The sequence below is a fragment of the Triticum dicoccoides genome, chromosome 7B, assembly GCF_002162155.2.
Source record: "Triticum dicoccoides isolate Atlit2015 ecotype Zavitan chromosome 7B, WEW_v2.0, whole genome shotgun sequence".
In the NCBI taxonomy this organism is placed as follows: domain Eukaryota; kingdom Viridiplantae; phylum Streptophyta; class Magnoliopsida; order Poales; family Poaceae; genus Triticum; species Triticum dicoccoides.
The window spans coordinates 184,524,022-184,535,828 of record NC_041393.1 but is presented as its reverse complement, the minus strand read 5'-3'; the positions used below and the strand labels follow the sequence as shown (position 1 = coordinate 184,535,828).

At 48.7% G+C, this 11,807-nt stretch overlaps 1 protein-coding gene across 2 annotated transcripts; it reads left to right on the top strand.

Moving 5' to 3' along the window:
- Nucleotides 1-8,668: 8,668 nt before the first annotated feature.
- LOC119340148 (protein RADIALIS-like 3) lies at nucleotides 8,669-11,250 on the top strand. 2 transcript variants are annotated; one of them, XM_037612048.1, is made up of 2 exons: nucleotides 8,669-9,034; nucleotides 10,876-11,250. In XM_037612048.1, exons 1-2 carry the CDS (start codon nucleotides 8,784-8,786, stop codon nucleotides 10,898-10,900), a joined length of 276 nt encoding a protein of 91 aa, XP_037467945.1. In that variant the 5' UTR covers nucleotides 8,669-8,783; the 3' UTR covers nucleotides 10,901-11,250. The 2 variants fall into 2 exon arrangements, with proteins under 2 accessions (XP_037467945.1, XP_037467946.1); XM_037612049.1 differs by having other exon boundaries at nucleotides 8,669-9,037.
- The last annotated feature ends 557 nt before the right edge of the window (nucleotides 11,251-11,807 follow it).

Genomic DNA, 11,807 nt, shown 5'->3' with positions numbered 1-11,807 from the left:
AGGAGAAACGCCGCACACATTGCCGCCGCCAAACACCTCACACGCACCGCAAAGTGCTCACCATGCTTCCGGGAACCCCAGGCGACGCCTTCAAGAAGGAGCACGACGAGGGTACGACGCCGTCGCCCGCAGGGGAACTAGAACTTTCGCCCAAAGGAAGATCACAGTGAAGGATGGGAGAGGACCTCGACAAGGCCTCCAAGAAGGAGACCGACGCCCAGCAAAGGCGCCGCCATTGTCGTGGCCTCCGCCGACGGTCAAGGGTTTCCCCCGGTCCCGCCCCCATCCCATCCACCCGGCCAAAGCCTGGCCAGGGGAGCGAACGCAGTCGGAGAAGGCGTTATACTTCATCGAAGCAGGCACGCCGTGTGACGGGGCACCCCGACCTACTGTAGTTGACATCCACCGAGATCTCGCCGCCCGCACGGCCGAAGTCGCGGACCACCAGCACCCACGACCGTCGCCCGCCGAAGAGGCAACGCCGTCCACACCGCCCGAGGCCACCACCCCGGCATCCACCCACCGCACACATCCCATCAAAACATGAAGAACGACCGACACCGCCGCCACCAGGGAGCGCCACACCGCGAACACCCGAGCCAGGCAGGACGAGGCAAGGCCATTCCGGCCAGATCCGGGCGGATCCGGCGAACCCCGGCCCACCAGCCGCCAGATCGGAGTATTGCCCCGATCCCAGGGCCGAGGCGGCCGGATCTGACGGGCGGAGCCATCCCCGGCGACCAGGTGCGGGGCGACAACGCCGGTGGCAGCCGCTGTAGAGGGCCGGCCTTGGCGGCCACTAGGGAGCAGGGGAAGCGGGCGGCGGCGGCGCCCGATGCGGGGTGGAGTGGAGGGCTCTCCAGAGGTCGAGGCGGGTGCGCGGGGAAGCTGTAACGCCCCAGATACAATTTTCCATTTTCGTAACTCCAACTCTTGCCTTTTCCGGCTATGTGATTTATTATTTCCTCCGTGGTTGGGTTTTTGTCTGTTGTTTTGCATTTTGTTCTAGTTATGCATCTCGTCTCATGGCATCATGCGCATTGCATTCACATGTTTTCATAAAACTTGCATCCGCTCATAGTTGCCGCGTCCCCCCTTGCTTTCGTTGAACGTTCCGAGACCAACCGGGTTTTTCGAGTCCCTGTTATCAGACCCCTTGTCTTTGTATCTCTCTTTCCCTCTCTGTGTTCAGCGCCGGGCATGGAGCCCCGATGCCCAGGAGCTTTGTTTTCGACCCGATCTGGCCGAGATCGGCCCGGCCTAAGTCCCAAGCTCCCCTGTTGCGCCGCCGCCCTGCTTCCATGCCCCGCCGTGGCCTCTGCTTCTCCCTGCTGCTGCCCGTTCCCCTGCTTCACGAACGAGATGGCGGCGAAGCCGCCCGCCTGCGTTGACCGCGCTCGTGCGGGCCTGCCAAGCCGCCTCTTCGCCGTGGTCCAGCCGCGCCAGATCCGGCCTGCCTGGCCTCCTCCCCACCGACTGGGCCTGGCCCATGGGTGAGCAGCCCCGAGCGCCCATCCTCTTGTTTTTTTCACCTATCGGGCCAGCCAGTTTCGGCCCATTGTAGTATTTTTTCAGATCTGCGATTTTAGCATTTATTCCAGGATTTACAGATTTGCATAAAAACCCTCCTAGTTCATGCATTTAATTATTCACAAACCATGCATCTTTTGTAAATAATTTATATATGTAAAATGCTTAGAATTTTGTGTAGATTAATAATTTTCCACTTTCATCCATGTTAAATATGTTTAAATTGCTGCTTGCATTAATTTGCTCAAATGCCATGTTAAAATGGTTTATTTCATAACTAAATAACCGTAGCTCGGTTTTTAATAAACTTTATATGTAAATGGGGTAGAAAAATGCATAGTTTAACATGGTGGCATTATTTTGCATGTTTAACAACAATAAAATATATTTTAGGGCAGAACAGTACCAAAACTAAAACATGACATGTGGGGATTTACCGGAATTGTTGGTTGTTGTTCCGGCCTCATTTAAACTTGCCTAAATAGTTAGTTTACTTATGCTTCACCTCTTGCCATGTTTAACAACATTTAATATTGTTGTGTACCTAAACGAGAGCGAACTAAATAACTCGAATGTGGTGTTTTGTCGATATGCAACTCTTTGCATATTGAGCTCCACTTAACTTGTAGTATTGTTTGTTGCACCTTGTCATGCCTCATTAAACCGGACATGCATCATGCTTGATTGCGCATCATGCCATGTTTATGCTTGTGTGTTTACCATGTTGTTTGCTTCTTTCCGGTTTGCTCCTCTCGTTAGCTTCGGTTTCGTTCCGGAGTTGTGAGGGTTCATTCGACCACGTTCGCTTGTCTTCTTCATGGACTCGTTCTTCTTCCTTGCGGGATTTCAGGCAAGATGACTGTAACACCCCAGTAGTTAAGCTATAGTAACCACACACTAATGGTTCCATGTCATCGCAATTAAATTTCTAAACCTCACTTTGATCCGAACCGAATTCAAATTCAAATTGAAAAGAAAGTCAAATTTTTATTTCTTCAAACGGTAAAACAAAAATGTGTGCTGGGTTGCAAAAATTCACTAACAATTTTCCTGAAAGAAACCAACATTTTATGAATAATTAAAATGCCCTTAAACTAATTAAAATTGAACCAACAACTTTTAATTGATCCTTTTCAATATAAATAAATATTTGCACGTTTCAAAATAACTTGGAACTTGTCGTGCTAGCTCATAGCATTACATAGTATTTATGTGTCAAGTACCTTGTTGAACCAAAAATCCTTTGCCTTTAATAGAAATAGCAAAACAATAGCTAAAAATAAAAACAGAAATAAATAAAGATGTAGCGTAGAATAAAAAGGAAAGGGAAACCCCCCTGCTTCCCCTGGGCCTTAGACCGACAAGGCGCAGGCCCAGCCCACCAGCGACTTTGTCTTCCTCTCCTGTTCATCCATGGCGCTGGCAGTGCCTGCACGCCGTCCACGCCACCGATCGTCGCCGTGTCAAGCATCCACTGCCTCCCCGCGACGGATAAGTACCCCCACAACGCCCAGGACGAACCCTAGCGACCCCCAATTCTCCCATCTCCCTCGCCCGCTCTCTCCTCCGCACGAGTCGGAAGCACTGCCGCCATGGTCTCCGTCGATCCCGCGGCCACCGAGCCCTCCTCGCCTCGCTGATATGTCCAGGGGATCCTTCGTCGTATGCTTCGTCTTCCTCGCCCACGAGCTCAAGCCCGGAGCCTCCACATCGACTGGATCGACGCCATCATCTTCCTCGGCAGTCGCCGTTGTTCTTCACGGATCCGTCACCTCTACAGCTCCTAAGCCACCAACGGGCCTCCGTGTGCCTTCGTGGTGAGTTCCTCGTCACTTCCCCTCTTGCCGCGCATCGATTCCGTGCCTCTTGTTGCTGCTGCCATGGTCGCTGGAGATCAGTGCCGCCACCGTGTTAACCGTCACTGCTATTGTGCTCCTTTGGCCCAACCAAGTGCGCCACCCCGCTCGTGGTCTTGCGTAGAAGCTGCTCGTGCCCTTGGTGCGTCACCTGCGTGCCCGTGGCTTCGATCTACATCGAGCCCAAGCCCCTGCGTGCATTGATGACGCCTCCGCGTGTGCCCGCTTGTGCGTGGCCTCGCCTCTCCGCCCGCGCCGGCCGGCCGGGGCCGCTGCTTGGCGGGGCCATGCCCTGCTCGGCCGCTCGCGCCTGCTAGCTTGGCCGCCAGCAGCTGCTGCCGATACTGCCCGTTGCTGCTTGCTGCCTCTACTGCTGAGCTGATGCTCTGCTGCCGCTGTGTTCTGTAGTTGCTCAGCTCCTTTGCTAGCTGTGGTGATAGTGATACTGCCCCTAGCTGATGCTTGCTACTCTTGCCCAATACTGCTAGTTGTTGGCCGTGGCCACCATGCACTCTCGTGCGTGCGTGCCCAAGCACACCAGTGCCCGGTTTGGGCCCTGTTTAAGACTAGATGCTAATTAGTGGTTAGGTTAGTACAGATGACATGTGGGTTCCTTGAGATTAAAATAAATAACCAAAGTCAATTTAGTTACTTTCAATGACAGCTGGGCCCCGCGGTGCTGTTTATATGTTGACCAATCAACCCTTGAATGGGTCAACCCATCCCCATTGGCCCCACTGTCATAAGCTGTGGCTAGAATGGCAGTAGGTGACAAGAGTATTTCCTGTTTTAATTTCGATTTAATAATAAAACCAGAAATTTCATAAAATGGTTTAAAGCTTTGAGAATTAATATAAAAATATCCGTAACTCGGATGAAAATACTTTCTACATGAAAGTTGCTCAGAACGACGAGACGAATCTGGATACGCAGCCTGTTTGTCCGCCACACATCCCTAACCTATCAAACTCGCAACTTTCCCCCTCCGGCTCCTCTGCCTGGAAGCACGAAACACCGAGGTCACTTTCCGGATGTTTCCCCCCTTCACCGGCATCACCTCATACCGCGTTAGGGCACGCCTAGCATCACGTTTTGCTTTGTCATGCATCGTCATGCATCTGTTTGCATTGTATTCATTGTTTCTTCCCCCTCTTCTTCCGCTAGACACCGAGACCGACGCCGCTGCTACCTAGTACGACTACGGAGTTGACGACCCCTCTCTCTTGCCAGAGCAACCAGGCAAGCCCCCCCCCCTTGATCACCAGATATCGCCTATTCTCCTCTATACTGCTTGCATTAGAGTAGTGTAGCATGTTACTGCTTTCCGTTAATCCTATTCTGATGCATAGCCTGACATTGTTGCTACATCTGTTGATATCTTACCTGCAATCCTAAATACTTAGTATAGGATGCTAGTTTATCATCATTGACCCTACATTCTTGTCAGTCTGCCTTGCTATACTATCGGGCCGTGATCACTTGGGAGGTAGTGATCACGGGTATATACTATACATACATACTATACAGATGGTGACTAAAGTCGGGTCAGCTCGTTGAGTACCCGCAAGTGATTCGGATAAGGGGGCTGAAAGGACAGGTGGCTCCATCCCGGTAGAGGTGGGCTTGAGTTCCCGACGGCCCCCGACTGTTACTTTGTGGCGGAGCGACAGGGAAGGTTGAGACCACCTAGGAGAGAGGTGGGCCTGGCCCTGGTCGGCGTACGCGGTTACTTCATAATAACACGCTTAATGAGATCTTGGTATTTGATCTGAGTCTGGCCACTGGCCTATACGCACTAACCAACTACGCGGGAACAGTTATGGGCACTCGACGTCGTGGTATCAGCCGAAGCCTTCTTGACGTCAGCGACGGAGCGGCGCGCGCCGGATTGGACTGGAACGCCTACTCTTGTATAAGGGAGGCTAGGTCTGCTTCCAGCCGCCCTCGCAACGTGCAGGTGTGCAATGGGCGATGGGCCCAGACCCCTGCGCGCATAGGATTTAGACCGGCGTGCTGACCTTTCTGTTGTGCCTAGGTGGGGCTGCGACGTGTTGATCTTCCGAGGTCGGGCATGACCCAGGAAAGTGTGTCCGGCCAAATGGGATCGAGCGTGTTGGGTTATGTGGTGCACCCATGCAAGGAAGTTAATCTATTCGAATAGCCGTGATCTTCGGTAACAGGACGACTTGGAGTTGTACCTTGACTTTATGACAACTAGAACCGGATACTTAATAAAACACACCCTTCCAAGTGCCAGATACAACCCGGTGATCGCTCTCTAACAGGGGGACGAGGAGAGGATCGCCGGGTAGGGTTATGCTATGCGATGCTACTTGGAGGACTTCAATCTACTCTCTTCTACATGCTGCAAGACGGAGGCTGCCAGAAGCGTAGTCTTCGATAGGACTAGCTATCCCCCTCTTATTCTGGCATTCTGCAGTTCAGTCCACTGATATGGCCTCCTTACACATATACCCATGCATATGTAGTGTAGTTCCTTGCTTGCGAGTACTTTGGATGAGTACTCACGGTTGCTTTCTCCCCCCTTTTCCCCCTTTCCTTTCTTTCTGGTTGTCGCAACCAGATGCTGGAGTCCAGGAGCCAGACGCCACCGTCGACGACGACTCCTACTACACCGGAGGTGCCTACTACTACGTGCAGCCCGCTGACGACGACCAGGAGTAGTTAGGAGGATCCCAGGCAGGAGGCATGCGCCTCTTTCGATCTGTATTCCAGTTTGTGCTAGCCTTCTTAAGGCAAACTTGTATAACTTATGTCTGTATTCAGATATTGTTGCTTCCGCTGACTCGTCTATGATTGAGCACTTGTATTCGAGCCCTCGAGGCCCCTGGCTTGTATTATGATGCTTGTATGACTTATTTATGTTTTAGAGTTGTGTTGTGATATCTTCCCGTGAGTCCCTGATCTTGATCGTACACATTTGCGTGCATGGTTAGTGTACGATTGAATCGGGGCGTCACAATGACCGTCACGTTGGATCTCACTACTATCATTGCTATGCTAGTTGCTTCGTTCTATCTCTATGCTGCGCTACCTATCTTTTGATCTTCAAGCCTCCCAAATTGCCATGTCAGGCTCTAACATTTTCACCCTTCCTAGCAAACCGTTGCTTGGCTATGTTACCGCTTTTGCTCAGCCCCTCTTATAGCGTTGTTAGTGCAGATGAAGTTGAAGATTGCCCCATGGTGGACAGGATTATGTTGGGATATCACAATATCTCTTATTTAATTAATGCATCTATATACTTGGTAAAGGGTGGAAGACTCGGCCTTATGCCTGGTGTTTTGTTCCACTCTTGCCGCCCTAGTTTCCGTCATACCGGTGTTATGTTCCTGGATTTTGCGTTCCTTACGCGGTTGGGTGATTTATGGGACCCCCTTGACAGTTCGCTTTGAATAAAACTCCTCCAGCAAGGCCCAACCTTGGTTTTACCATTTGCCTCACCTAGCCCTTTTTCCCTTGGGTTTCCGGAGCCCGAGGGTCATCTTTATTTTAGCCCCCCCGGGCCAGTGCTTGTCTAAGTGTTGGTCCGAACCGAGCCGCCTGCGGGGCCCCCTCGGGGAAACTCGAGGTCTGGTTTTACTCGTAGCCTGTCTCATCCGGTGTTGCCCTGAGAACGAGATATGTGCAGCTCCTATCGGGATTGTCGGCGCATCGGGCGGTCTTGCTGGTCTTGTTTTACCATTGTCGAAATGTCTTGTAAACCGGGATTCCGAGTCTGATCGGGTCTTCCTGGGAGAAGGTATATCCTTCGTTGATCGCGAGAGCTTGTGATGGGCTAAGTTGGGACACCCCTGCAGGGTATTATCTTTCGAAAGTCGTGCCCGCGGTTATGTGGCAGATGGGAATTTGTTAATGTCCGGTTGTAGATAACTTGACACCAGATACGAATTAAAATGCATCAACCGCGTGTGTATCCGTGATGGTCTCTTTTCGGCGGAGTCCGGGAAGTGAACACGGTTTTGGGTTATGTTTGACGTAAGTAGGAGTTCAGGATCACTTCTTGATCATTGCTAGCTTCATGACCATTCCGCTTGCTCTCTTCTCGCTCTTATTTGCGTATGCTAGCCACCATATCATTGCTTAGTCGCTGCTGCAACCTCACCACTTTACCCCTTCCTTTTCCATTAAGCTTTGTTAGTTTTGATACCCATGGTAATGAGATTGCTGAGTCCTCGTGGTTCACAGATTACTACAACAACAGTTGCAGGTACAGGTTATGCGATGATCATGGCGCGAGAGCGATGTTTGCTTGTTTTGGAGTTCTTCTTCCGCTTCTTCTTCGATCAGGGGATAGGTTCCGGGTCGGCAGCCTGGGCTAGCAGGGTGGATGTCGTTTGAGCTTCTGTTTGTGTTTCATCCGTAGTCGGATGTTGCTCTTATGTATGATGTATTATTGTATTCGTGTGGCATTGTATGCCTCTTGTATGTATCCCCATCTATTTTGTAATATTGATGTAATGATATCCACCTTGCAAAAGCGTTTCAATATGCGGGTCTATCCTTGGTAGGACCTTCGAGTTTCTTTTGGATAGGGTCGCATATTAGGTGTGACAGAAGCCCCCACCGCCGCCTACCGCCGCGCGGGCAAGCCCGACGACGGCTGCCGGCGACGGCGGGGGAGGAGGAGAAGGGGAGACGGGGGACCGGGGGCGCCTAGGGTTTCGCCCCGAGTCGTCCGAGAGCGGACGACCCGTGGGAGGCGGGGGACCGAGAGCTGAAGCGGCTTGGAGTTTTCACTTGAAGTTTAAGAGTCCCGGCAAGAGGTACCAACCCATTTGGGCATCATTCAAGAAACACATTTCTAGTGATAGGTAGTGATAATATATATAATAATTTTATGTCCCCCTTAAAGCTTCAACGGTTCAAAGAAGAATCACCTTGCCATTTTTGCATGGTCAGCATGTGCTTTAGGTATATTTAGCCTACGGTAATTACTAATCATAGTAGTCATTAGCCCGCTTAAAGTACAAATAGTCTCAGTGAAGATAGGGTGACAAAAAGAGATGAAAGAGGCAGATTCTCCCAGGCATTTCATTTCGTACAATGAAAATACGAAATGAAATCTCTTCTCTCCTTTCTTCTTTCTTTCTTTCTTCTTGTGGCTCCTATGCAAGCTTGTCGCTGATTTGCCCACTGGTACTGCTGCTAACACCTCCAATCCACCCCCACCATTCCCAAGCATTATTCTCCAGCTAGCCTCTCCTCCCACTATATAAGTTGGACCATTGCCACACACTCTTGTTGCATACAAACACAAGCCAAGCCCGGTGATCTAGCACCGTGTGATAGTACTACTAGTAGTAGTAACAGTAGCCATTGCAATCCACCTTAGCTTTCCTTCTTGTTGAGAAGCCACAGCTAGCCCAGTCAAGCATGAGTTCATCGTGGACATTCAAGCAGAACGAGGTGTTCGAGAAGGCGCTGTCCACGTATGACAAGGACACGCCAGACAGATGGCAGAACGTGGCGCGGGCGGTTGGCGACGGCAAGTCGGTGGAGGATGTGATGAGGCACTATGAGCGGCTGGTAAAAGACGTGGACGAGATTCATACAAACGGTGCCGGCGGCAGCAGCAACAGCACCAAGGGCGGTTCCAGCCGCGGTGGCAGCAGCGATGGGCAGAGGTAGTAAGTAGTCTGTCCGAAACTCATGGTTCTATCCAACATTCACCACTGTTCCATCCATGCACATTCATCATCACCGCCCTCTACTACTCATGTGGTGTGTGCAAAGGGAAAGGGCGGTGTTCCTTTCGCCGGCCTGGCTAGCTTTCTGCGTGCAGTCACTTGCGCTGGATGCTTTTATATTCCTTCACTAATATGCATGGTCTCTTGCTGCTCCCTTGGGCATGGACTTCTCTGTTCCCTTCTTACTCTGCATGTCTTGCAAAGGCTATATTTGGTTATCTCTTGACTGAATTTTGTTTATAATTTATGTGGTTTTGCAAATGTAGTAGCATTGGCTTCTTTACCATTCTTGAGAAGCAAATTTTAGCATGACTAATCCATGCATGAACATATTTTTGTTCATTCCTTCATTTCACCGAGCATAGCCAACCATGCGCTTTGCTTTTTCACTTACGTATCATTGGAGAGATGTCGCTTATAATTCAGGACTTCTATGTTCAGGAGATCAATTTTTATAGTAATCCTAGTTGTAAGCTAATTACTACAGCAAAACATGGCATGCCTGCTTAATTAATTGCAAGCTAAACAGATCTCTATGTCCCATTTTACTTATAGGATGAACTACCTGATTAAAACCATATAGTACATGCTCGTACGTGCTAGCATTTGCTTTGTCTGAACTCTGAACAATATGATCTTCTTTTCGCAATATCATTGTGTTATCGTCCTTGGAGCTTGTTTTGCCTAAGCAAGGCATGAACTGCTCATTCAAACCTTCAGGTGTATTTCTAGGAGCCCTTTCTGATAAATATTAGCCAATATGGTTAAACCTTTACTGAGAGCAACTTTCTTAGAGCATCAATTGTAATTGAAATTCAGTCAAACTTGTCATAAACGAAATCATTGGTTTCTGAAAGCAACATGCAAAATACCTAGGTCTTAGATTTTTTTGACGTTTTATCATCTTTTTTTGTTGTGAAATCTCTGAGGTTTATCGAACAATGATTCAATCATGTACCTTAAATGAACACGATAATTTTTGTTCGCCCATGACCTGATCGCACTTCGTGTCGCCGAGGAAAAAAATTCAAAATGGTGTTGCGCAAAGATGTTCCATGCATGTATGTTATCGGTCATATACACAGGCGCAGCTGTACTATAGTTAATTTTTGTCAGGTTTATCACAGTTAATTTCAGTCGGCTACTCGGCTCTTCAGGTAAACACAGAGTTAATATGGATTTACCAGTAAAACCTATAAAAACGGTGAAGAAAGGACAGCATTAGAATATATCCTACACTCCATCTGATAACTAACCTCAAAAGCAGCGCGTCTTTGTTAGGGTTCTAGGCTTAATGTTTTAACCACAGCATACCCTTAATTGGCCAAAAAAAAGCGTAAACGGGATGCTAATTTGTCCGGAATACCAAAAAGTGTACTAGTAAGCAGGTAGCTAGAGCATGCTTTTGCTAGAGATTTGCACATAAAGCTTGTTGTCCTTTCGACGGGCATAAAGTGCCCCCCCCCCCCCCTTCCTCTTAACAGTTGATGTTTTGTTCTCTCCTTTCGCATATGGACGTACAGGACAAATTCCAATCTTAGGTTTCTTCCTCTTGCCCCACTAGACTAGAATAGATCCGCTCTGTATGTTATTTCCAAATTAATGTCCTTGACTGGAAAAGACCTTTGTTTCTGTCGGCATCTCTCTCTCCCCCTGCCTTTACAGGGAACATTCAGACTTGTTATTCTGTGAGCCAAGCATTTCTATTTCGTTTTCAGCTATTAAATCCATGCCTATGAAGCTAGACTAACCCTCAGTTTATTCTCTCCTTTTTCCAGGCCATGGTACCTCAAGACCCAGTGATGACTGGGCTGGTGCAGGAAGGACTTAAACAGCCTCGAGCACAGCTAGCCTCCTCCCTTTCCAGCCTGAAACCACTACTACACTACTAGATACATATGACCCCATGGTGATGGTGATCCGGTCATGTACCTAAAGTAGCCATAGCTAGTGCTCCCTCTCCGATGATGATGACGACGACGAGAAAGAAAGTCCGGGACATAATCAAGCCCCGCATCGGAGCTGTATCTTTCGTATATTTTGTACCCATTGTCTACGTGTATATGACCCACCACGAGCCCTGTCCCCGGCTATGGGGGTGTAGTGGTTTGTCTCCCTGTCGATTCTGTTATCTGATATATATATTGCCTAATGGAAATTCTGGTATACGGATTATTTATCGGTTTTGCTAAAGATATTTAGATATGCCCTAAGTATTATACATTTAAGTTCAATGTCATTGATTTTAATTGCATGAAGATTCGTGTGAGTATTTTAAATTTTCTTTTCTTTTATATTCAATTGAGTCACTTAGATAGTTAGATGTGCAATAATTAGGGCACGTCTACATATGCCCTAGAGTGTCGACTTCTGTCCTGACCTTTTTGATTTTAAACTCGCGCGGCCCTGCTCTCTTTTATCATGACGAGTCCCAGAGATAGAAGTAGCGCTACATAAACCTTCATGGTTTTGCTACATAGTAGTCGCCTGAAAAAATTTCTGTCCTTCAGACAAATCTGCAACCGTCTATTCCTGGATCTGGAGGATACCCCGCATGTTGTTGCGGAAATTGATCGATGAAAATTTGGATTGATAACATGTGAACCAAAATTAAAAATAGATATGACTTACTCCCTACGTACCAAAATTCTCGTCTTAGATTTGTCTCAAGTCACATTTTAGTAGATACATCAGCATCTAGACAAATCTA